This window comes from Dipodomys spectabilis, unplaced genomic scaffold (genome assembly GCF_019054845.1).
Source record: "Dipodomys spectabilis isolate Male_0828 unplaced genomic scaffold, ASM1905484v1 ptg000043l, whole genome shotgun sequence".
Classification (NCBI taxonomy): domain Eukaryota; kingdom Metazoa; phylum Chordata; class Mammalia; order Rodentia; family Heteromyidae; genus Dipodomys; species Dipodomys spectabilis.
The window spans coordinates 22,565,093-22,592,913 of NW_024870720.1; the positions used below are offsets into that span (position 1 = coordinate 22,565,093).

Here is a 27,821-nt window from a genome sequence, read left to right on the forward strand (position 1 = left end):
AGAAACCAAAATACAGACTAGAAAATGCAGCTGTTTTCTGTGGTTCAGCACAGGTACTTCTGCATTCCCATCATCTTTTAACATCTACAATTATGGAAGTAACTGCAAGGCTGGGAAGGTGGCTCAGTGGTAGAATGCTTGCCTTGCATGTATGAGGCCCTGGTTCAATTCCTCAGCACCACATAAACAGAAAAAGTTGGAAGTGTTGGAAGTAGCGCTGTGGCTCAAGTGGTAGAGTGCTAGCCTTCAGCTGAAGAGCTGAGGGACAGTGCCCAGGCCCAGAGTTTGGGACCGATGACTGACAGAAAAAAAACAAAAGTAACTACATGCATGGAGATCATTATTATCCAAATTTAAAAGAGTTTAGCCTTGGAGGGATTCTAATTTTTTTTAAAAAATTAAAATTTGTTTTTGTTATAGCAAGATATTTTGATTTGGCTTTCAAAAGATGAAATCATGATAGCAGAAGCTTGCCAGATACAAAGAAGTTCCAAATAAAACTTCATTCAAGTCTCACAGAGAGACTTGAATATGTATGCAGTATATGGATGTAAGTAAGATAACCTCTCTCCTGGGGAAGCAAGGTAATTACATCTCTAGGGAAGAGATGATCCAGAGGCTAAACTAGACAAGATTGGGCATAATTGAATGCTGTCTTAAATTCCTTTAATTGGTCAGATAAATGGATTAGGAAACTATACAATGCCAGTAGATATGTGAAAACTCTGGAAGAAAATATTCACAGAAGAAGTACTTTCATTAGATAGAAAATACCTTCACTTTACTTGAGAGAAAAGGAAGGAAATAGAAGAGGAAGAGGAGGAAGACTTCCACAAAGAAAGAGGAGAAAAAAGAAGGAAAGCGAGAAGAACAAAAGCAAAAGGAAGAGGAGGAGGAGAATAAAGAAAATGAGAAGAAAAAGGAGAAGGAGAAAAAGAGAACTACTAAAAGACACAATTTTTACCTCATTTTAAATGCAACAATAATGTTCACTAAGTGCTGGTGAATATAGCCAACCAATGCATTATTTTGCTAAGCTATGGTGTTTAGTAAATTAGCTCTATTTTGGACTTAGGATATTTTAATAAAGAACTATCTTCATCATAAGCTAATAGACATCAATGCTTCAAAACCCATCAAAGAGCAATAAAAATGATTTTATACTTTCACGTCATTGTGGTGTAAAATTAGAGACAAGCTTAGGGATTTTAGTCAAACTCTGTGTAGTCCCAGATATATGCATTACTAAAGATATGCCTTTAAGTAATCTAATATTGAGACAAATGAAATAACAACATCATATAGGGTAGTTTTGAAGAATGACTTAATAATACATATGAAACTCTTTGTACTACCTAGGGAAAACAACACTGGAACACTTTTTAACTCTCATTTTAGTAAGATCACCTTAAGGCAAAGAGTAGGGAATGAATTTAGACACAGATTGGTCACCTATTTTTTCAATAAAATATATTTATAGAGTGTGTTGAGTAATGAAAATCATGGTATTATACTTTAAATTAAGCAAAAAATAGGTAAGTTTTGTTAGAATTTTATGTTCATTAGAATGATGGCAAGATTTTCAATTTTCTCTGATACCAAATATTTACTGATTTTACTTTATATTTCTTAAGAAAGTTAACAAAAGAGAATTATCATTCATGATGATTATTGAAGCATATATTCATCCATTTTCAGTTATTCTTTAAAAATTGTATCATTTTAAATGATGAAAAGAATTTAAGTGTGTACGTAGTATTTCCACAAAAAAAGTTGGGAAAACTTTTACTCGTGATTAATGGGGTCAATGTAAATTGCTTGGTACTCTTAAAAAACTGTCTCATGGCACAACATAAAAGCTACACCATTGATGTCCTAGTGCCTGAGGAAATGATATTAGCAATTTAGCCTTTGGAACTACATCAAGACTCATTAATGGCACCTTGGCCATTATCAAAAAAGTACTAAGAGAACTCCCTTGTACAACCTTTATTTACTAATTTCTTTGTTTGGTTGTTTATTTTTTTGTATTACTGCTCCTTGCGTATAAAATGGGGTGGGGTTTCATTTTTCATCTTCTCTGCTCCTGGATTGAGACTGACATACTACAGAATTTCTGTCCCAGCTGAGATGACAGACAACCATGGAAAGCTTTTTTTTTCTGTTGAGTTGAAGTCATTCAAACTTTCTTGACTTAAAACCAGTTAAGGAGTCTCACAATCCCTTCTGTCTGGGCTGGCCTCAAACTTTAGTCCTCTTTCAGTCTCCCAAGTAGGATTACAGGCATGATCACCACTACCTGTCTCTACCTTCCTTCTTATGTAAATATATTTAAGAAGGCAGCCATTTACTGTGGACTATGAATGAATTTGGCCATCATAATGACTTTGGATCTTTTAGCCTCAAGAAATATCAGAAATGGAGTTCTATTGTTCATAAACCATCTTGTATCTGGTATTTTGTTATAGCAGCCCAAATGGTGAAAATAAATTATTTTGTAAGAATTATTTTTGTATCTTTATATTAATTCACTTCGATTAGAATTGTAAGATTTAGCAATGATTTCTTGACAAAGCCAAGCTAAAGCTCAAGGTATCTTTTGTTAAACATGAGAGAAACAGATTTAAAAATAAACATAAAGATGCATGATGAACATACGGGTCAATACTCAAATCCTTATTTACCGTATTCCCGATATAAAAGGTAAAGAATTATTCCATCCTATGAGAAAATCAATGCTAATTGGTTATACAGAAAGCTCTGCTTCTTTTTTACCTCCTCCTTTTCTTCCTCCTACTTCCCCATCTTCCTAATATTTCTACTTTGATTTTAGTACATTAGAAAATGTAGCCAAGAGTCAACATTTTTTCGTTTTCCACTTCTTAGTATAAAGCATTTCCTCAGTAAATACTTATACCAGTCTCTATGCTACTTTAGGCACCTTCTAACCAATTGCTTTATCTGAGACAAGCCCCTTGCGGGTAGTCTGTGAGATGGTGGGTCTCTTGGTTTCATCTTACCACACTGCAATGCAGATATTCCCATATTCTACTTTCTCTTTGTGCTTCCAATTGTAATTTGCATTATAATGCTCAATTTTAAATTATGTTTCCAAATTCATCAGAAAGGTAAGAGTTCTGCAGCTTGAAGAGAAGTGGCATATGCAGAATGAAAGGTTGAAGAAATGGGGTGTGGTTACTGATCACTGCCTCTCCTAGTCTTGGAAGCACATTTCCTCTTTCCTATCTACCAACTCCTTTCACCTCATTTCTTTGCCTATTCTTCTCTCGTTTTACACCTCCACCCTGAGAGTTTATAAATTTTCATTGGGGATCCCCAGTATGGATCTTTCTTTTGTTATTCATTGCCTAGTACTCAGTTTTTTTTTTAATCGAATTATTTCACAGTGAGACTCACAGAACATCTAAATATCCTCAAATAGTAATCAAATATGTCTTTAGAATATGTAATTATCCATACTCCATTATATTATTTAAATTGAAAACAACTGACATAAAATGCAATTATAAACACAGGGGCTCATGACTATAAACCCAAATTTCTTATGAGGTAAATCTCAAAGGGAGAGAAATTACAGTCAAACTGGGCAAAACATTAGAGAGACCCCAATTTCAACCAGCAAGCCCAGGAAATGTGGCCCATATCTAGGATCCTAGTTAAGAGAGTGGCAGTAAGATTACAGTCTTAGGCCAGTGTAGGCAAAAACAAAATGCTATCTAAAAAACAGCCAAAGCAAAAAGCTCCTGGATACATAGCTCAAGTGGTAGTTTGCTTCCTAGTAACATCAGGGCCTTGAATTCAAAACTCCATTACCACCAAAAAATTGCATGTGTGTGTATGTGTGTGCGTGTGCACGTGTGTGAGCTACCTCTGCAGCTATCTCTTTACCCTGAAGTAAAAGCTACACACACACACACACACACACACACACACACACACACACACACACACACATTCACTCTATGACTCTATGATTTGTATCAGGATTTCTATTTCTTACTATGAAAACTGTAATCGGGACTTAAGAATATCAAATTAAATAAAAGCAAAAATTCCCCAAACACAAAAGACATAAACCAGAAGTCATTTGAGAAATGTCAGATATACATATATAAGAAATGACAGTGTATATACATATATAAATATGTCTCTCTCTATATGTGTATGTTTATATAGACATATATATGTATATACTTCAATTGCTCTTTATGCTCTAAAGCTGTATTTAAATGACAGCTCTGAGTATGTATTTAATTAGAAATTGTTAAAAAATAAAAACTCAGTTTTTCCCCATTAATCCCACAAGGTAAAGAAACATATTTGTTACAGTTTGCTTAGCTAAGTAGATTGGAACTGAGAATAGATTGCATCAATAAGTCTCCTTTCAGAAACTTTTGCTGTAGTGGCAGAAACAAGCATTCTCATTGTTATCAAACATTGATCAAGAGCCTATGCACTATGCTGGAAGAATAGAGAAGTTATATCCCAATAACTTTTCCATAGTCACAAATATCAATCAATAAAAGCTATTTTTTATTTTTCAAACAAATGAACATAAAAATGTCCAAGTTATACTGTACAGAAAGGAAATCAAAATACCTTGATTATGTGACACAAACACCCTTCTATTTCCCAAAGCTTTTAATAGATTCAAAGGATTTTCTATGTTCAGACCACTGTTCTAATAGATACTCCATGAATACTTGTACTGAATGATGTGTTTTATAATAATCTGAAAGGAATTTACCTAATGAATACAAAGGAGAAGATTTATAATTAGCATTTTAATTGTCTTCATGTTAGTAAAAACTTCTAAAGTACTTGGAGGTGCTTTAAAACTATTTGTTCTCTGGTAAGTGCTTTAAATAATTCTCCTGTTAAAAAATAATTCTCCTGTAATTTATTTCCTATGTTAATTTGTATTATCAACCAATTAAAAATAGCTTTTCTAAGTAAATAAATGTTGACTTATTTTCTTTCCTTTAATGTTAATTGTAGTGGGCTTTTTTTTCCTTTTTTGATGCTTTTAGACTCCTATATTTCAATACTAACAGCCTGAGTTTTCTAAGAGTCATAATATAATTGAAAATGACAAGCCAGTTAAGTTATTTATGTTTTTTTTTTTTTTTTTTTTTGCCAGTCCTGGGGCTTGCACACTGGTCCTGGGCACTGTCCCTGAGTTTCTTCTGCTCAAGGCTAGCACTCTACCACTTGAACCAGTTGAGTTTTTTCTGTTTATGTAGTACTGAGGAATCAAACCCAGGACTTCATGCATGTTAGGCAAGCACTCTACCACTAATCCACATTCCCAGTCTGTTATTTATGTATAATTTCCCCAAGTTTCCCTTCTTGGAATAGAGATTTATACAAAGTCAATTACACAAAGTGATGTTCAGATGATTCCCCAGACTCCTCAGGAATTAGCTTTGGAAATGTGCAAAGTATTTTGACATAACAGTCCTTTCTCTTTACTTACCTAAGAGCTAGACTATATTGGAACCTATGCATATGATTTATGTAAGTCATACACATATTATGTATGTATAACAAGTCAAGATCAATGTTAATTAAGTTAAAAAAGATATGTTATATTATTTGCTCATTGGACAGATATCTTAAAAATTATGGAACATCTGGACAGGGTATTAGTTGCTATTCATCAATAGTTGAAAATATGGACAGCTAATTACAGGATTCTCAACTCCTGTCTGTCAAGAAACAAGACTACTATAACTACACTTCCACTGTAACCAATACAACAAAAGTAAAAACATAACTTCTTTTCAATTTTTATCATAGTTTCAATTTTTATCATAGGCAGGAAAATACAATATACATATACATTTCTCACTATTGGAGCATTCCCGCTGAAGTTTTGAAGGAGTTCAATTCATTAACTCATTGATTAACTCATTGTAGAAAGAGATGTTCTACTTTAGGATGTTCAAATTCACCATTTACAATATCTGTCAATATCTGTCAATCTGATGGAATAATGATGTTATTATTTATTATTCACTTAGGATCTGGAATATCTGTTTCTCTCACATTGGCTAAAAAACAGGAAAAACCCATGAAGGAAATTAGGAAAAAGTATGGTTATTTAAAATTTTTAAATGTGTCACCACTGAGTCATAGGATAAACATGACATAGTATATGAATCAACTAAGCCATATTTCTACCTTGAATTATAATGAAACAAATAACATTAAACACAGTTATGTACTACAAAAATGAAATATTTTTGCTGTGCAGGATAGCTCAAGCATGTACTTCTAGTTACTTTGGGGGAAAGTAACAAATTGAAGCTTGAACCTGTTGAAGCAAAAAAACAAAGTTCATGAGATTCCATCTCAACCAATGTCTGTGAGCAGTGGTGTGGATCTGTGAGTCTAGCAACCGGGAAGAATAATGGCTGATCACTGCTATCCTCACCAATATGTACAGGCTTAAGCAGGAAACTTGTAGCCCTAGCTGTCCCACGCATACAGTTTGAGACTACCTGATAAATAATCAATACAAAAGCATCTGGAGGTTTGGTTCAAGTGGGCCAGAGCCTACTTTTAAGTGTGAGGCCCTGAGTTCAATCACCAGCACCACCAAGAGTAAAGTAATACCCATCATTTTCTATAAAAGATTTTGGGAGGGATGGTAGAGAATGAGGAAAGGTGACGTTGGTCATGATGCATTGTATTCATAAACTGTGCTGTTGAATGGCAAATTCTTTGTACAACTACTTAAAGAAAAAAAGATTAAAAACATCTTGTGTGTATGCATATGAAAATTAACTTCCTTAAAACTTCCTCAAAAAAACTTGTTCAAAACTCAGTTTGTATTTGAGAAAGTGCATGCAGCTAATGAGGTCTGAAGGGACCGAACAACACAAGGGTGCTGTGGCAAACGGGGCTAAGGAGTCATTTTCAACTACATGTCTTCTGTATAATGAATCGCCTGCTACATTTTCTCCTCATCCTCAAGGTGCAAGTCACAACTACCATTTCTGCAAAGTCATTTGATTCTTACTCAGGTAGAAATAATCATACCAGGGATTCTCAATTTCTTCTCAATTTATCCTAATACCCACAATCTGCAGAGAGCCAAACAGCCTCTGTAGCAAACATAGAACTTAATAACTGCCAGATTCCCTAGAATTGTCCCTCCCTCTCACCCTGTTTCCAATGAAGGACCACAGAGAGGAAGCCGTGTTCCCTAGGATGTCCTATGTGTAGTTTGCTCAGTTTTAATTTTTCCATGCTAATATCCTCTAGTCAGGGCACACCTAAAGCTCCTCTTCTATCCAGTATAAAGCTTTTTTGACATCCTACCCTGGATCCTTTGTCAAATGCAAATTATGCTGGCAGATTCCTTCTTATAGAAAGCTCTGTAAAGACATCTTGTGTTTGTTTTCATTTCTGTGGTCCCAATGCACTTCCAGAGAAGAAATGACCGTTATTAACACAGGGAAAATACATGCATTCATCTTTTTAATTAACCATATTTTAGTTTTATTCTGGACCAGTATTAATAAATATATACAACAGTCTGATCTCACAGTTTATTTTCCCTTTTATTCCAGAAGGATGATTACTACAATAAATATACAATAACTGTTTCCCTTTCTAAAAGTTTAAAGTTACTGTGAATTCTTTCATTGAATGTTTCCTCTCACCTAACTATTATCTATGGCTGATGCCCCTTAGAGAAAAGTGTATAATTTTCATGATTTACTTGTTTGGGCTCAGCTATTTTAGTTTTAATCCATCTTTTAAAATCAAAGAAAAAAATTCAAAAGCAGATACAGCTGCAAATTTTAATGCTACTATTGCTACCTTCAAGATGATTATAAATATATATATCTGACAACAGTATGATTTTAAAGTTTTAAAAATATGTTCTTAAAGCACATTTGTTGGCCAGGCACCAGTGGCTCTATCTCTAATTGGCCAGGCACCAGTGGCTCATATCTCTAATCCTAGCTACTCAGGAGGCTGAGATCTAAGAATCATAATTCAAAGTAATCACAGACAAGAAAGCCTTTGAGACTCTGATCTCTAATTAGCCATCAAAAAGCCAGAAATGGTGCTATGGCTCAAGTTGTAGAGCACTAGCCAGAAGCACAAAATATCAGGAACAGTACCCAGACCCTGTTCAAACCCTAGTACTAACACGCACACAAACACACCACAACCCTAACATAATTGTCTCAATGAAAAGATACTAAGATAATATTAATTAAAATATTTGTGGGTACAAATAAGTAAAAGTCATAAGACAATCATATAATTTCTGATTTCCTTAGTTTCATCCACATGACTAAATTAGTTTTCTATAATTGAATCATGTCTACCAGCACTAAACACTTAAGTGAATAAATCAAATGAGCTAGGATTTAAATTTAATTATTTCACTTCTAAATAATAAAAGTAATTGTGGACATATAATAAGCATACTAAAATTCAAAGGTAGTGTGCATTTTCTCACTAGCCTTTAAGAACTGAATATTGTAAGGATAATTTCAAAGCCAAATGATACAGTTGCTATCAATCCATTAAAATTCTAGTAAGTACATTTTGTTTCCTATTAGTATTTGTTTGCAATCTTAACATCGCATTTTCAGTATGGTATGCAAAATATGGCATTTCAGAATCATAGACATTGAAATTTGTATAATGTGCAGTATACATTATACAGATATGTAACATATACTCATTATTTATACATATAATTTTATATAAATGTATGTATATATAGTTATTCACATAAATGAATGTATTTATATTAAATATTTGTATTTCGGACAACATGTAATTCCCAACTATTCACCTGGTCAAGTACTAGAAAATATTTTAGTACAGTTTTAAATATAATATGCTATTGGTACAAGTGAGATATGTTTGTATAATGGCAGTGATAGCTCAGAGACAGTATAGAAGGACCATGTAGACACTGAGTCAAAATATGCTAGAGCTAGACACCTGTAAGAGTTCCAAGCAGAGTGATAAAAAATGATCAATATTTACGTAACTCTGTGGGAAGCATTAGTGTAAATTCTGAACCCCACAGAATTCATTTAATGCTATGCTAAATTAAACACTACTAAAATGTAACAAAAATGGATTGTTGAAATAATATATTTTTATTATATTAAATACTAAGTTCCCACTAGGTTTAATAGGTTAAAGAGCCTATTAGACACCACTAAAAAATAGATAATAGAGTTAAAGATCATAATTTTGCTCATATCACAATGGACATATTAAGCCTAAGAACTACAATTTTAAAAGTAGAACATTCTTGTCCTCCTCATTAAATTAGCAAAGATGGACTGGATTGTGAGATACCAGAAAATTTCATGGTCTATTGGGAATGCCAATTGGTACAATGATTTAGAAAGGTCATTTGTCAAAATCGATCAACAATTTAAAAACTACTCATATGCAATGACCCTTACTTTGAATTATCTGAATGTGTTCTAAGGACACTAAAGACAGAACTAGTGAATCTGAATTATATGCTCCTTCAAAACAGCCACAGAAAACCAGAGGGAGAAGAGGGTTAAACATTTTAAACTATTAGACCTTAGAATATCAAACAGGCAGTACATTTTTGCTTTAAAAACCCTGGAAATTCACTGAGGTGTGATCAGGTGGATATGAATTGCAGTAAAGGCTTCCAAGCTCAAGGTCTTTGGGGAAAAGATTGTGTCAGGACATGACTAGCCTATCAGAAGATACGTGCCTTCAGGAGTTCCTAGCCAAGTGGCTATCAGGAACTCCTGCCCCTTTGGATACCATTGAAGTGAGTCGCTTTCCACTGCTGTAGACTTTGTGTTGCTCTTCCACTTTGTTGCTGGCTTCATCACAGACTCATAGCAATGGAGCCAGTGAATAATCAACTGGAACCCCAGAAAACACAAAGAAAATAAATCTTTCCAATTTCAAGTTGTTTTCCTCATATCAGGTAAATATTGTTATAATATTGAGTTAAGCCTAAAGAGACCTAACTTAAATTATATATATAATATACAATTAATATATATTATGTGTATATATTATATGCATAACATATATACATAATATATATGCATAATATATTATACATATAATATACATATGTTATATATAACATATACATACATTATATATAACGTGTGTATATTACATGTATACATGTAATATACACACGTTATATATAACATATACATACTTTATATATAACATATGTATATTATATTCTGTATGTGATATGTAAGTATGTATATCAATAATTACCTCTGATGTTATATGTTTGATTAATTTACTTTTAATGTTTTCTTTTGGATATTTTTGCTGATTTAATTAAAAATTTAAATACAAATATATGAGCTAGAAGAAAATTAAGGTAATCAACTTAATCATTCCAATTTTGTAAAATATAGTGTTACAAGAAGACTGGATATATGACGTGAGAACAGCAAGAAGACTTGGTGATATCAGAATGCCAATATAGTCATTTAAGGCTATAAACTTTAACCTTCCCTTCAGAAATATGTTGGGACCTAAGCCAAGGCAGACCAGAGGCAGTATTCAAATGCAAACTGAATATTGTATTTGAAGTCAACAGAAAACTGTGAATGGACAGAAAATTGATAAGCTCTAATTCAAGACAAATAGTATACTGAGATGATCCTGTGATGAACTTTTAAGCTGGGGATGGCAGAACAGGATTTATAAATCTAGTTTTCATGCTAATTATAATCACACATTTAAGAATCTAGAAAGATTCTGTTTTGTTTTTTGGGAGTAAAGTTTATAAAATTCAAGATTTGAAGCCAGTGCTGGTGGCTCATGCCTCTAATCCTAGCTACTCAGGAGGCTAAAATCTGAGGATTGCAGTTCGAAGCCAGCCAGGGCAAGAAAGTCTGTGAAACTCTTATCTCCAATAAACTGCCAGAAAACCAAAAATGGCGCTGTAGTTCAAGTGGCAGAGCGCTAGCTTTGAGCTGAAAAGCAGAGAGTCAGTGCTCAGGCCCAGAGTTCAAGTCCCATGACCAACAAAAATAAAAATAAAAATAAAGATTTGAGCAGAAATACACTGGGTAATAGAAGATATTTACTATATAGTAGCTATTTTCCTACTTATGCTGGACAAGGGAGGGTTGGAATACTTAACTGAAAATTGTTTGGACTCCAGGAAAGGTCAGCTTTACACTAGCCCAATAATTTCCAAATTGCTAGATAATTGGTCAGTTGAGCTGACCACTAGATGTATATTTAAAGCAAGTAGAATAGAAAAAATTATGAAAAAAGTGAGATATTGATCACAAAATAAATCACTAAGAGGTTCCTATTATAAAAATGAAGCATTACAAATGCACAAATTGGCTTACCATATTAGTAGTTTTAAAATTTCCAAGGAATTATGTTCACCATCTCCTATATGTAAATACTGGTTTCAGTGTGACATACCTGATTAAGAACAAACTGAGAATTTGTGAAAAAAATTCGAGCTTGTCTAAAGAGGATTAAAAAAATACTTGTCATAGGAAAGCACTTGAATGAATCTGATATTCGTTCATATTTTAAAAACTTGTTTGTTCAACTCTTTGTAATATAATTTTCATGCTATGATTACATATTTGTATTTATAACACTTATCCATATTTTGAAACCTATAGCTATCAATTTTAGAGTAAAATTATCAGAAAATTATTAAATATTTAAAAATTAGATATTTAAAATTTATTAAATGTTAATGTCATTGATCATTTGTTAATTTGTAATCTATGTTTATGACTGCATGCTGTTACTTCAATTACTTCATTTGAATCTCACTTCAGATAAATGTTGGTAAGTTCGGTAAAACTTATACAAATGGAAGGAACTTTAACCTAAGCTTATTAAATTTGCTTCTTAAATCAAAGGAAATGTGCACATTAGTGTTAGAGTAGCACAAAGATTCCTGTGAACAGACTGTTGCTTCCCTAAGTTGTATTTCACTCTGCACTTACTTCTAGGCTGTGCATTGACCTGAATGATTCCATTTTATAAAAGCAGTTTTATTCCACTTGGAGTATAAATCCTGAAGGAAAAAAAAAATCTGCAAACCCTTCTTTTTGTAAGTAAACAACTATCACCTAGCCTTCATAAATCAAGAGAAACAGACTGATAAATAATTTACTTGTGCAAATAAAATGTTACCCCCTATGAACTTACAAGATAGAACCAGAAACACATGATCACATGGATTTATAAAATCATAAAAGAAAAGCCCGGCCCATGAGTTTATTGAATACTCTATACCGAAGAATCATGAAAACCTTTCACCTGGATCATATACTAAGAGGAATACCAATACGAAAGATGATGCTCACTCCTGTAATCCTAGTCAAGAGACTGAGATCTTAGTTTCACAGTTTGAATCCAGCCTGGGTAAAAAAAAGTCTGAATGAATTGCAAAAAGCTGAGAGTAGATCTGTGGCTTAAGTGATAGAGTGCTAGCATTGAACACAAAATCTCAAGGAGAGTGCCCAGGCACAGAGTTCAAGCCCCAGGACTGGCAAAAAAAAAGAAAGAAAAGGAAAACTTTGGTGTGTGAATGTCCGCTGGTCTATCAGTTTATTTAGTGTATGTATTCAATGCTCAACAGCTGAAACACAGTTCTCTACTCTGTCTCTAGGACTCAGTATGATCTAATTCTACCCACTGCTGGATAATCCTGCCCACTTAAATTGTACCTGGTAAGCCTGAATGAGTCTATACCATGAATCAGCTTGCACCTCAACCTAGTTCTGTACCAGAATAGCTCTGTGAATGGGTGTGAGTGTGTGTGTGTGTGTGTGTGTGTGTGTGTGCCTCATCATCTACAGTGATTGTCTTTACTTCTGCATCAGCTCTCTGACCTTGGTTTAATGTGGCCTCTTGAACTCATTCAAAATCCATGGTGCCTTTGACCTTTTCTTAGCTATTCTGTAGTTACACATATGTGTGTTTATGTGATATATTTACACACACCATGTGATATAGATATATATGTATATTTGTGTTATGTGAAATAGATAAATAACAATAGATAGGTGATAGTTATTTAATCATTGCAATCACCATAAAGGAATTTCTGAATGCCAGTGCTCATGGGTACCAACTGAAATTAGTAGTACTTGATGAATAAGTAAAGTCAATAAAATTAACATAGGTTTTTAATTTATGTTAGTCAATAAATTCTGACATGAAAAGATTTAAGTGAGTCCATCTATCTTTCCAGTATAACAAGCTCACAAAAATTCTACAACATCAGAAGCATGGAGTACACTTTGAGGAAGGCAGTAAATGTTCCATCTGGAGGTATACTGAAAGATCCTAAATTTCTGAAAATAGTCTCAGAAAATCAAGAAAATGTTTCCACATTAATTGTTCTTAACCTATCAACCTGATGATTGATGATTCTTTGCCTTCTAGGATGGAAACGAGTGGATAATGGAGGTAAGACAAACCCTAACAAGAAAACCTCAAACCAAATCAAACAAAAGTAAATAAATAATAAACTATATTTGTTTCCTTACAACTTTCTATGGTCCCAGTGTACTGAATTAAAAAAAAAAATGTGTATGCCGGATTCCAGTGGCTCACACCATAATCCTAGCAACTCATGAGGCTGAGATCTGAGGATTGCTGTTTAAAACTTCAAAGCCAGCCCAGACAAGAACATCTATGAGACTCTTATCTCCAATAATCCACCAAAAAACCAGAAGTGGCGCTGTGGCTCAAGTGGTACAGCGCTAGCCTTGAGCTGAAGAACTGAGGGACAGCACCCAGGCCGAGTTCAAGACCCACCACCCACCAAAAAAAAAAAAAAGTACATTGTAGACTTTTGAAATCTTAAAAATTTCACTAAAAAAACATTAAAAACAACAACAACAAAAAATACCTTTCTGCCGTGAAGACACTGTCACTCTCAGTAGCTGTCAAAGGATTCACCTCTGAAACATGATTCCACTATGCAAATTTTCCAGTTAAATCCTAGTTGATTTGCATAAGGGAGTATATTGTTTTAATCATTTTGGGTCCAGGCTTCAGGCACTAGTCTTCCAGAATTATTCAAATTATCCAATTCTGTACCATTTGTCCTCCTTTATCTCCCTTTCCCTTAGGATTATCAGTGAAAGCTCTAGCCTACATTTCCCCTCACTTGTGTCTTTGGTTTCCTGTTTCTTGCAGTATTTCTTCTTGTCCTGCCTGGCATGCTGTGCTTCTGTTTCAAAGATCTCAGAGTGGTAATGAATTTTGTCTTTCTTAGCCTCTCTGTGTTTCCTTTTCTGACCACATCTGAAAGACCACCTAAAAGAATGCAGAACAACCCAACAAAGGTTATCATTAATACATGCATTCCAAGACCAAAATACAAATGGGAAGAAAAGATAACAGATGATTAGCAGATACAATACCATTGAAGTAACTCCACCCTGATAACTAGAACCAAGTGAAGTTTTTCTACAACACCTTGCTGTGTATACTTAAAGTATTAGTGGTTTCAAGAGAATAGAATGTTGTGCATAAACTACTAAAAGCAAATTGGGGGCATAGGATGTAACGCATAAGATCAGTTAACTGTGAGATTCAAATATAACAGTAAACTATAGAAAAGCAAAAAGATAACAATAAAGACAAGAAGAAAATTAGAATATAGTATGCTTGGTAGCACTAAAACTGTCAAGAGCCTGGGTGCACCTAAAGTCAGTCCTTCCACATAGCAAAACAAAGATTTTGGCTATTGGAGACTGAGTTGCCAAACTATTAGAAACATTTATTTGTTTCTAGGTTCATGCAAGGCCATTTGGAGCACACACCTTGAACAAATATGTCTTAGAGTTGGTTTATAAAATCAAACAGAAGTCTAAAATTTGTTCCTCAGCAATAATCTAGTAGATAAGGAAAGAATAGGAGCCACTTTTTTCTTGTAAAAATGTTCTGCCTTTTGTCATCACAGTGCTATTGATTTTCATCTTGGTGCTGGGTAACCAGTTCCTCTGAGAGCCTGTGTGATTATGGCCTCCAAGAGAAATGGAAAAATTCCCAGAAACCTAGCAAGGCCTTCTGCCAGAACCCAGTATCTTCTGGCACTTTGGCCTCCTCTCTATTTCAAATGGGGCTCAAATTTATTTAGAAATGGAGCTTTGGGCAAATGAAGTTTTGGACAGAAAGTGTATTTTGTTCTCATAGGGTTTAAGCTTTTGATTTTTCTTTTACTTTGTATGGTTTAATAAAAAGTATTTTTTTAAAATTCTCTACTAAAATAATTAATATTGTTGCAAATCAATGAGATACTGATTGCCTATTGTCTCCAGTAGCATAGAGTTGTTGTTTTTTGGAAACATATGCCTCTGCATAAGATCCTGAGAGGCACAGAGATGCTTACAAGTTGTATCTATGAGAAACTGCAGGTGGGGTCTTTAATAGTGCTGAGCAGTTAAGGCAGTAACCCACAAAGGTTAGGTTTCCTAGCATGCTTTATATCCCACTGTGGGCAATTAGTTGCTACACTGCTCTTTGTCTTCCTGGAATTACTTTGCCCAGATACCCATTTGTCATTCATTAATAAATTATGACCTGCACTCTAATTATTTTTGATTTAGAGCCTTTGAAGAAAAATGCATGCAATCATGAGGAAATAGATTGGATAACAACTCTCAGATATTAAATCAATATACTTGTCTGGATTTATTACAGTTTATAAAGTCACATCTATTGTTAATTTATCAAACATTGATACAGTTTTTGTTTCATTTTGTTTCTATACAGCATCTCATTACGCAGCCTGGGCTGGCCACCACAAACTCAAAATCTGCCTGCCTCAGCCTCCAGAACGTTGTGATTACAGGTGTGTGCCAAGATATCCACCTGAAATTTACTTTTCAAAAACTCTTTCAAAAATGAATGCATACATATGCATTACAAATGTTTGTAGACCATTATTTTGAAATAATAGTGGTGAATTGAAATGTTCTCATATCATGAATTAGAGAAACCAAATATTTTGTTGTGTTGCTCCTACACTGAAGATAATAAAGAGAGAGATGCGAATGTTTCTAACATTGTTATTTTAAAATGTGCTGCTTGGTAAGAGTATGCCCAATGTAATGTTAGTATCAGCAGGTACTGTAAAATACCTGGCAATATAAACTCAGAAAAGTTTCTGGATGTTATATAATATTTCTTGAAATCACTCATGGATTTTGTCACCGAATTAAAAATTGTATTATTTAGGAAGAAAAACAGTTATGGGTTGGCTATTCTATTATGTTTATGTAAGAGTCATTACCATAACTCTAATTTATCATCATCATGGACACAAACACTCAAATGGAGATTATCCACAGTACATCTATGAGTCATATTTTAAATTATGTTATGTGGGAGTAACATGGAATTATTAATCCCCTGAGTAAGTTGCTGGTAGACAGAAGATAGAAGATACAGGGTGCCCTATTATTAGTGCTATAAACTGTAATATTAATTAAATGACAGATACTGAATATACTGTTCCAAGACTTCTGTGGAAGGAGAGAATGCTTTGGCTATAATGATTGGGAAGGCTTTATGAAGAATTAATGGTGTGGATCTTGATATATGGCAAACAAGGTGAAGGGATACCTTCTTTTTTGATTCTTAGATTACTGGCATTTTGTAGAACTGTCCCTCATTTCACTTGTCTCCATGAGTTCTTGGCCACAGTATTGTAAAGCAATTTCTCCCACTCTATTCTTAGTTAAGTGTTCAGTGCTATGTTGAATGTTTTACTCTGTGGAGATGGTTCGACATTTTCTGTCAGATCTCGCATCCCATTAGCTCAGAAAGTGAATGGTAAGGACACTGAAGTTCAAGCTCAATTTAAAAACAAAGTGATCATTTCCCCTTCAATGATTCAAAGATTGCATCCTGCTTTGCAACCTCATGGATCACTCCTTTTTAAATCTCTTTGCTAGGTCTCCCTCCTCCACTGCACCATTTAATGTCAGGCTTTTGCTGAGCTCTTCGCAATAACTTTGGTTTTTAGCACCTTTCAATACTAACTTGTGCCAGAGCTTCCTTGAGTCATGAATCTCACATGGCACACCATATCATTTTAACACCTTGATCTATCTCTGTGTGAATGTTGTATTTATTTTCTTAATCTCCCGAAACTTTTCAGCTACAGGATTTATCATTTTCTTTTGGACTGAAACATTTGCAACTGAATAGATCAAAGTTAAAGAAAAACAAAAATGTAGTTTCAAGAGTCTTGAACATTAGGTTCACCCAGGTCCTTGAACAGTCATTTAACAGTCAGTGGAAGCTTGTACATATTGTGGGTGTTTAAGCTACATACAGAGAAGGATAGATATATTAAATTACTTAGGAGGGACTTTTAAGATACAGAGAAAATAAGCAGCTTTCATAGAATAAAGAATGGTCATGAATGGTCATGGTAACATTAGGTATGTGTGATTTTAGAATAAATACAATTTACCAGGTACGGTGATGGGGAGAGAAGATGTTTTTCATGAACATTAGTGCCAAGACTTCACTGATACAAATTTCTAAAAGGTATTTTACTCATATTGCTGATGTCTCATAGTTTTAAGTTGTTAATATCTTTGTTTTTAGCAGTAGAAAATCAGAAATACATATAAAAGTTAAATGATTACCTCTGTTGTGGAAAGCCCAGGTCTTGAAGGATGAGTAGGTCTCAAGAATCAAGACTCTATTGTCTATATTATTTTACTTTTTTTCCCTGGGTAAAGTAATGTGAGTAGGAGCAGAGATGAAAATGCTTTTCCTATCATCTTGTATCTTGTAGGAGACAGACCAGAAGCGAACAGAATTCTCAGTTTTAACAAAAGATTTCTTGTGTGCCAAAGAAGAAATTACAGGTCATCAGTTTATTACTCTTAATTCAAAGGATGAGACTGGGCGAAGACTTGACACATATAAGAAGGACACCGAGAAATTCTTGAGAAAGGAAGTATTTAGGTAAAATGAAGAGTAAGGATAAATAATGGATGGAGAGACCACCAAGAAAATAATTTTATCAGCTATAAGAAGTTAGGCACTCATATTTATAATCCTAGCTGCTCAGAAGGCTTGTGACCAGAGGAAAGAAGTTTGAAGCCACTCCAGGCAGAGAAATCTGAGAGGTTTTTATCCCAAATTAACAGAAAAATACTTCACTGTAGAATTAGTTCAAGTGGGAGAGTTCTAGTCATGAGTGAAAAAACCCACTGAAAAGATAAGTCCCTTAGTTCAAGCCCCAGATCTAGTGTGTATCTGGGTATGCATGCCTGTGTATGCACAAGCACATGTGTGTGTACACACACGCACATACACACAAAACCACACACACACAAAACTAGACATAGAGGTAGTACTGAGACATGATATTGTAGTAAACTATTTTATACAAAAATCCTTCAGAAGCATTCTAGTAGTAGGTCATATTTAGCTGATGGTAAGAATATTATTTATTTTTGTGAGTATCATTGTCCTGTTATTTCATTATTCAAAACATTTCTTCTATCAGTTTTAGAATAATTCATACACTTTAAAAATACTTGCTTTAAGTAACTACCTTTTTGGTTTTGTTTTTAGTCAGAAGCAGAGAGAATTCTGGCACTTGTTTAAATTTAACAGTCACCTTCAAAATACCTGCATATAACTTGGCTTCAAATGAGGTGGCAAAATTTTTCTGTCTCTGGAATTTTAGTCTACAAGCATTTCTTTTTCTTAAGTACAAATTGTGTCAAACCTAAATAAAGAACTCAGTGAACTAAACTATCATTTTAGTCCAAATGAAAATGATACTGGTTCCATTTATCTTGTAAAATATTTCTCTTCATACTTCTTTTAATTTTGATATATGAAATACTGTATATGTATCTGGCCATTAAAATGAAGCAAAAACATTTTGAGGGAAGGACTATCTTTTAAATTTTTCCTAGAACATACTTTGATGTTGAGAATAAGTACTCAATAAATCTTTGGAATGGATACTTGTGAAGAACAAGTTATTTATAATATGTTATACTGTAGAAGACCTAAAAATCATTACAAAACATTGTAAAAAAAATTCTTAGTGTTATTTTTAGGTAATAACAACAACAGTCAAATCCCTAAGGCAATGCTTTATGTAAAACTATTTGTTTCTCTGTCTTTTTGACATGATCTCTTTATGGTATTTCTTATAGGTGAGTCTCTAAACATTGTAATCTTTGGGTTCTGAATAATTCTTTCCCTCAGGAAACAGATATCTTAAAAGGAATCAGTTCCATTTGTTTAATAGAAGGCAGAGAAAAACAGGATTTAGCAGCTGTATCTAGGCAAAATTTGAACAGGACTAAGATTACCTTTTGCTGAGATTATGCTCTTTTTTTCAGGGATTAAATCATTTTTCTGATTTATTTTAACATTTCATGAACATTATAATGCAGATATACATTTAAATAGATTAAAACATCATTTCTTGATGCCACGTATAAAAATTTCTACATTTTTTAGAAGCTCTTCTATCGTTTTTTGTTGTTGTTTTTGTGTTCAACTACAAGTGGATGTATAAACATCTGTGGGAATAGAGGGTGTAATGCATAAGTATTATATTCCTCTATGTGTGCCATTGAATGAATTTAAATAAAAGGCAAATTCTGACATCTTTTGAGATGCAATTGAAACCAAGAACATATGATAAATAGTCAAAGTATTGAAAAAGCTATTTAATCTCATGAAATCTAGAGTGCAAAGGATTTAAAGAAGAAATCACTTCTACAATGCTACTTGCTTGTACTTTCTGTACCAATGAACCTTATTAATTAGAGATTCTTGTTAGCTGAGAGTAGAGGAGACAAATTATAGGGTTAATATACCTATCCTTCCTGTTGTTCTTGTGTTATTGTTGGTCATGAAATGGTCTGGGTGCTCTCCCTGAGCATTTTTCTCTATGTAAGTGCTCTAACACTTTGAGCCACAGCCCACTTCTGCTTTTCTGGTAGTTAACTGGAGAAGAGTCTCACTGAGTTTCTTGCCCTGGGTGGCTTCAAACCAAGATGCTCAGATCTTAGCTTCCTGAGGAGCTAGGCTTATAGGCGTGAGACTGAAAAGTGAAAAAAGAGGGAAGTATTTAAAGAATCAACTTAATTAAAGGAAAGGAAAAGAAGTAGAAAGGATACAGTGAAAAATTTTCTCCCACATTTAATTGGAAGAGTCTAATGATGACAATCTGATTTAAAAAAATAACTGATTAAAAATGCATATCAATAATATATAGTACATATAAGGAAGATTTAAGAGGCACCAAATTAGGATATAAAAAAGTGTTCATTTTTTTTAAACCAATAAGAGAAAGATTGAGAAACTTTGCAAAATATGAGAATTGAGGGAATGGCAATTGTTTGTATTTTATAATTAAAAAATATTGAGAAAGACAATAGTAATAGACCAAGTTGTGAACTGGTTGTTTACCTCGTTTCTAGTTATATAGCTTTAAGGGACACAGCACCACTTCTGGTTTTCTAGTAGTTTATTGGAGATAAGAGTTTCTCGGACTTTTCTGCAGTGGCTGGCTTTGAACTGTGATCCTCAGATCTCAGCCTCCTCAGTAGCTAGCTAGGATCACAGGCGTGAGCCACCGGTACCTGGATAATTTTTCTTTTGAGTGTTATAACTGTTATAACTGACTTAAATCTAGACAACATAGTTACTATAGAAAGTGTAGGATTAAAATGCAAACAAAAAGGTGAAGTTCAATTTCCTTTAAATGAGGTAGGATTAAATATTTCAAGAATTGTGCAATATAATACACACACACACACACACACACACACACACACACACACACACACATATCCATGAATAATCTAATCCAATAGCCAAAGACATTTTTTTTCTGTAAAATCCAACAATGAACTTTCAACAACATACAGTAATGAAAGTTTCATTTAAGAGTTTGATATGTTTTGGTGAAAGTTTATATCCTTCCAACTGAATAGATTTTTATGACATGACCTGTGAGAGAAACCTATCTTCTGGAAAGAAAGGGAACTACTTGGACCTTGTACTTTCTGACATCAGAAAGAAATTATAAGTAGACAAGAGATATCAAGTACCCTAGGAGTGTCAGGCTCCACTGTCTTCAATGGTCCCTAATTGAACATGAACTGTCATCCAGTTAAAAGTCCTAAAGATACATAACTACTGTCTTAATATTGAAAGAAAACTATAGATTGCAACACGGATTCCTCAGAAAACTTTAAATTCTTCTAACTGTGGAAGAACCAGAAGAAATGAATCTTTATATAGAAAAAGAAAGGATGTTTAAATAGACTAGCAATATTTTCTGAAAATAAACTATTGCCATGTAACTTAAAGATACAGATAGAGACTTAAAGATACAGATAGAGAACACAGCTGCTATACATTCAAAAGTACCTAGTTTATCTAGCTATGAGTTGAATAATTGATAAAGCATCAACATTAACCGGGTAAAGCAGTACCAAAATAAAAAGGAATGAATTGACTATCTAATTTTTATTTTGGTTCTTACAGTATATTTGAACAGGCTGAAGAATTTTATCTGCAATGGTCAGAACACCACAATTAAATTTCAATGAGCAACTCACATTACTGAATCTCCCTGTATAAAAATATGGAAATATAAAATTACATTTGCTATAAAATAGAGCATAATTTACTTACTAGTATTTTAGGAAACAATCATGTTCAATGAGTTGTCAACAAACATATCTACTAAGTTTCCTATTAGAGTTATAGTTCTTATTTTCAAAATGAAAAATATAGTTGTGCAATGCATAGAGTCACATACTACAGCATTCAGTGAAATACAATTTAAATCACCATAATCCATGGCTGATATATTCATTTTGATACCATGTAGAAACTAAAAAATATAATAAAAGCAGTCATTTAAAAGAAATTCTCATTTTTCAAAATGTTATTTGTCCAAATGACTGCTTACTATAATTATCATTTCTATATCTCAAAACTCTTCTAAGCACAGAGGTCTTCCTAAACCCTAATCAAAATTACCACAGACAAGTTTACAACTTTCTAGAGAGAAGATTATCAGTACTTAAATTAAACTATATTATAAAAGAAAAATGAGTATATTAGTAACAGAATAAACAAGAGGAGGTTAACACTATTCTTGTGAAGTTTTCTTTTATGAAGGGAAGGTACCTGAAAGACAGAAATTGTGTGCTTATAAATTAGCACTAGCACGGACAAAAAAAAACTTAAGGAGCCCATGATACAATGACATTTTCTGCTGATAAATTGCTTGCCTGATTTGTTTTGGGATTTGCTGAACAGCACAATAGTTATATCAAGGAAAGCAAGAGATCATCTGTAGAAGTTGAGAAACACACTTTCCCAAACTCTTACCTTCCACTAAGAAGGAAACCAATAACCACTGCCAGAAGAATGACTCCCACTGTCACAGACACAGCAATGATTGGAATCTGGCCTTGATCACTGGATGCTGCAACTGCTGATGGGAGACATTGAAAATGGAGGTATGATTAAAGGGATTCAATGTATTCAAATAACAGCTTCTTAGTGGTTGGAAATGTACTCATGGCTTAAGCAATTCACCCACTTGGCTAAAGCTTCTTCCACAAAAATCTCTTCTCAGATGTGTGTAATTGAAAAGGCATCTTTAGGCGGAGAAAATATTTACTCTCCAAATAGAAATTTGAAGTCGGCTCTAAGTCACCGATTATTTCCTTGTCATCATAAAATATGAATGTATATTGTTTGCATAGCATTTATCCAGGTGCCTAAGGTTTGAAAGATAAAATGGAACAATCTCATTGATTTCAAACAGCATAAGCAGGATAAGGATGTGTTCAGTGCATGTGCCTGGACATTTTTTAGAGTATGCTGGGTGTTTTCTAAAAAAGTAAAATCTGAACAATTCAGAAAAGATTTTTCCCATAGACATAAATTTTAAATTAATGTGACTAGGTACTCATTGAAGTTATAGATAATACTTCTCCTGTATAACTAAAAGCCTTAACAATGAATAGGTTATAATCGGTAAGTATGCTTCATAAGTAGGATCACTGTTTGAAAACGTCAAAGCATAAATTTCAAACATTGAGAAACCTGTGTAAAAAGTGAGACTCAATTATAACCCTTTCATAAAACATGGTATGTATAGATAATGTATTTTCTACTTTAAAAATACAAGGCTATTTTATAGAAATATGGATGTGGTTATGTAAATAAGCAAATTAATTTTTCTTTTGTGTTGCTAAAAGTTAAAATGCGCCACAAGAAATGTATTCATTTCTTTACTGGTGTAACTGTAACCCCTCTGTTCAGCATCTTTACAATAACATAAAATTTTTTAAAAAGTTGTCAGGATTGACTCAGTAAAACAGTATAGTTCCTGATGAAAGGCCTAATTGTTTTGATGATTTCAGAGTATCACTGTCTCTCCTGTACCTTAGAAAATTTTAAATCATTAAAACTAAGTGTTGATGTTTGATACGTTTCTATCTTTACCACTATTTACTAGATTTATCGGCCAACTTTTAGATTTCACATTTTCTCTTAATTCTTGTTGCCTCACCTTTGACCCTCTCTATCCAAAATAGACTAGATTCCTTTTAATCACTTTCTTGCCTGATCTACATGCATATCAATCATTACTGACCACCTCTTGAGACTCAAATATTATCAACAACTTGTTAGAATAAAACTATTATTTACAATAGGTCTGGGTTCTGTTCTTACTTTCTGTTTTAGGGAAATGGGTTGAAAAAAATTGCAATTCCAAGGTTTCAGGCTTTGAAATTCACTGACAATGAGGTCTCAGAGAAGGGATGTGTTGTGCATTACAAATGAAATAAGAAAATCTATTCAGTATTTGGTTCCATAGTATCCAAATGCAACTACTGCTTGAATGTCTTTGATTATTTCATTAATTTTCAAACTAATTCCACCCCATAATAAATTTTTCTTACTTTTCCAGTGTATCAATTTAATACCCCTACCTATATTTTCTAAATGCCTTCCTTAATAAGTAAGAAAGTGGTTAAGGAGGATTCTGTGATTAACTATACCAACATAGCCTTGTTTTGCTTTCTGTTAACTCCATTGTTACATCTTTTTCCTCCCAGGTCTCACTTCTTCTAAGATCTTTCTCAAGAAGGAATTCGTTCCATTGTAGGCTACCTTGAAAGGATCTCTCCTTGGGGAAGAAATAATTTTTTGTTGTTTGTTTCTGATCCTGGAGCTTGAGCTTTAAGCCCTGAAAACACTATACCACCTGAGCCACCTGGTATTTTAAAATTATTTTTCAGATTGTTTCTAGTTTTGTTTTGTTTTGTTTTTTTATGGTTTGGGACAAGAATCCTCTTACCTAGTATCTCCTAAACAACTGAGAAAATTGGCCAATATTACACAACCAGTTGGTTGATTGAGATTTGGTGGTCTCACTAACTTTTTGCCCAGGATGGCCTCAAATTTTCATCTTTTGGGTATATGCTTCTGGTGTAGCTTGGATTATAGGTGTGAGACACAATTCCCAACAATGAATACATTTTTATATCTAAATATAATAATAATCTTCAATCCAAATTTGGAGAAGGGTCCAATATTTATTTGCTAGAATATAGCTAAGAAAATTTTCCATTTCCTTAAAACAAATTTCCCTGGTTATTATATCCACATTAGAAATAGCAACTATAAAATATTTAACATATGTTTCAACTACTAACAGCTGTGAATAATTAGCAGATATAGTCTTCCAACTGTATCTCTTGTTTTGTTTAGACTGTTTGCCTGGAGAAAGAAGGGACTGCAAATGTGAATAACTTGAGTCACTATAACTAAGGAGATTTATTTTAATATATAGACAATACTGAAATAAAAATTAAATAATACACAAAATAATGATTCTACAATGATTTTTGAAACAAGAATTTCATCATTCAGAATTAAAGAAACTATGTTCGAAGTTTTGGAAGGGTATTTTTCTTTGATATTTATATTGATTTGTCCAGAGCCTAGCAAAGTCTTAGGCAAGAACAACAACAAAAAGATGCTTATATATTTTTGTTGAATTATATCCAGAAAAGATTCTATTGATTTTTATATTTTCTAAGACACTGAAAAGGTAATCATTTGAGACTCTCATGTTAGTGGTTTAAATAGAGTTCATACATGGAATGTTCCTTTACATGGAAAAAAATATTTCATTTCTTTTTACAATGACCACTTATCTGTATGAAATCCAGTGGGGTAACACTTGAGAAGTGATTAAAAATACTTACAGGCAATTGAATTAATTAAACAAATCTTGATTTTCTGAATTTCTATATAAGTTTATAAAACATATTTATTGATAATTAACAAGGTAATTTAGAGACTAAACTCACACTTTTGTTGTTTTCCCAACAAAGAAATATGCATTTCATCTTATGGTTTTTGTAAAGCAATGGTTTTTAATTTTTTTTTCTGCTACCAAGTTTTGAGCTCAGGGCCTCGTACTCTCATTTAGCTTTCTTGCTTGTGGATGACACTCTACCACTTGAACCATGCATCTTTTTGTTACGTTTTTGGATATGTGGAGAAGGTGTCTCAGACACACTCCCCAATAGACTTCAAACTGATTCTCCAGGTCTCATTCTTCCTGCAGCAAGAGTTAGAGGCATAAGCCTCCTAGGGTCTCATTCGTATGTCAGCTTGCTTTCAAGGCATACCTATTCATATCTATTTCACTTTTCAGAAGGTCATTATGGTCTTCTAAACTTTCCATTAAAGTATTAATTAACTATAGGACAGGTTTTATAATTATGTCATTGAAGTTAGAGAAAGTAGTGAAAACTTAGGAAATGTCTACTTCACCTTTTGGAAAGTAGTTACTGTCTTTTAATCTTTCAATGTATTAATTAAATATAGGACAATTAGTTATCTAATTATTTCATTGAAGTTAGAGAAAGAAGTTTAATACAATTTTATAGGCAAATGAAGATACCAAAATGGTGTTTCAGAAAGATTTCTAGATTTTCCATTTCGTGTTACTGCCAGAGATTTAAATATTTTTCTATTCAAGAAATGAGATTAGTTCTGAGAGCACTATTTTCTTCCTCAATTCAGTGCTAAAGAAAATTCCCTGTGGAATTTTCCTAGAAAGACTAAAACAGCATAGTTCAATGAAACAGGTAAAAAAAAAAAAAGAAAAAGAAAAGTGAATGGCAATAATTCAATAAAGTAGGGGAGCAGGGGAAACAAAGTCTTTAAAAGCAAGATTTAAACATTTCTTAATGATCTCCTGGGGTAGCATCTCCCAGCAGACTAGATGCAAGGAAGAACTGGACAGAAATGTTAACCCACCGGTGGACCTTAATAGCATGACAGATTTTCCTACCTGAAGGGGTCATGCCTGGTAGAGAGGGAAGGCGAGTAAAACTGACAGAGTGCCCAGAGAGGGTATTGATCCACTGACTCTTTCCTGGTAACAATTACAGAGACACCAGTTGACAGTAATTAAAATGACTTACACACTGGGATGGTTTCAAACTCAAATCGTCGACTGAAGACACCATAGCCTGCTGCTGTACGTGCTCGAATTTGGAAGACATACACTGAACCTGGTTTCAAGCCCTCGGCCGTAATAGTTGTCTCTTTGGATTTGATAATTGTGTAGCTCGTTTCTTGGTCCTTGGATTGCACATGTAATACAATTATATATAAGAAAAGGAAAGCAGTCAGCATATGAATTACTAATGACAGCAAAAACTTAGATCACAAATTGAACTAGAAACCAATGCATGCTATTATTATAAACACGCTTGAAAAGAATCCTATTAACTCTGTATGTGATAATATGTTTATATCTCAAGGTTCAGTGCAACAAGTTTTCTGTACATTAATCACTTTTTCCTTTGGCAAAAATAAATTTGTGAAACTTTTATAATAAGAGATTTATTATTTTATAGACTTATTTTATTTCATTTTTATTATGTTGTACAATGGGGCTTCAAATCAATGTATCAATTTCTGAGCTGTTGTATTTTTGTGCTCGTTTTCTCAGAAATAGTCTATTGGAAAATGTCTAGGATACTGTATTTATAGAGAATGTCAACAATATCTCACATACAGCCAGATTTTCTTCATCTGTAAATCTTTAGTGAATTATGTTCTTAATTATATTGATAACTTGGGAGACAAAATTAGTACTTCATTGGAAAATTCTAATTTCTTTTTACCACATCTAGATAGGAAGCAATAAAGAAAAATGGTAAATGAATGGTATACATTTTTCTTGAAAAAATGCTGTGTTAAGGCATGGTCTAAGAAAGTAGTAACTAAAGTAGGAAAAAAATACTGGAAAAGAAGTATGAAAACTGAAAAGAAGATCTTTTTCTATTTGGACTGCTATCAGAAGACTGTACAAGTGATATTGTCCTACTTATTTCCTACAGCCAAAGCACAGACGTCAGTGTGTGCCCTGAAATCACAGAACAAATTAGAACAGGCTTTTTTTTTTTAAGTTTTTTATTCTGTATTTGGGATCGGCCTCAATTAGGCGGCTGTTCTACAAGTGGAGTCATTCTCCACTCATATTTCTCCTTGTGTTTTTAATATTTTTGAAATTAAAATATCTCTAAGTTTACCTGGGCTATTTTCAAAATTGATTCTCCATCTACGTCCTGAGTACTTGAGAATACAGGCCCTTACCACCATGGCCAGCAACTTTTTACTTGTATGTTCAGTTTCTTTATCAGTAAGGCACATCACAGAAATAAAGGAAGAATGAAACAGGCAAT

The 27,821-nt window shown here is 33.4% G+C and overlaps 1 protein-coding gene across 5 annotated transcripts in view; it reads right to left on the bottom strand.

Annotated features, from left to right (window-relative positions):
- Nucleotides 1-27,821, bottom strand: part of Epha5 (EPH receptor A5) — a 293,039-nt gene that overhangs the window by 47,902 nt on the left and 217,316 nt on the right. For 3 of the 5 annotated variants that reach the window (XM_042678116.1, XM_042678118.1, XM_042678117.1), the window contains 2 exons: nucleotides 26,553-26,712; nucleotides 22,426-22,531 (listed from right to left, as the gene is read on the bottom strand). In XM_042678116.1, the coding sequence (XP_042534050.1) occupies nucleotides 22,426-22,531; nucleotides 26,553-26,712 (266 nt within the window). The remainder of the gene's footprint in view (nucleotides 1-22,425; nucleotides 22,532-26,552; nucleotides 26,713-27,821) is intronic. The other 2 variants (XM_042678115.1, XM_042678119.1) reach the window with 1 other exon arrangement.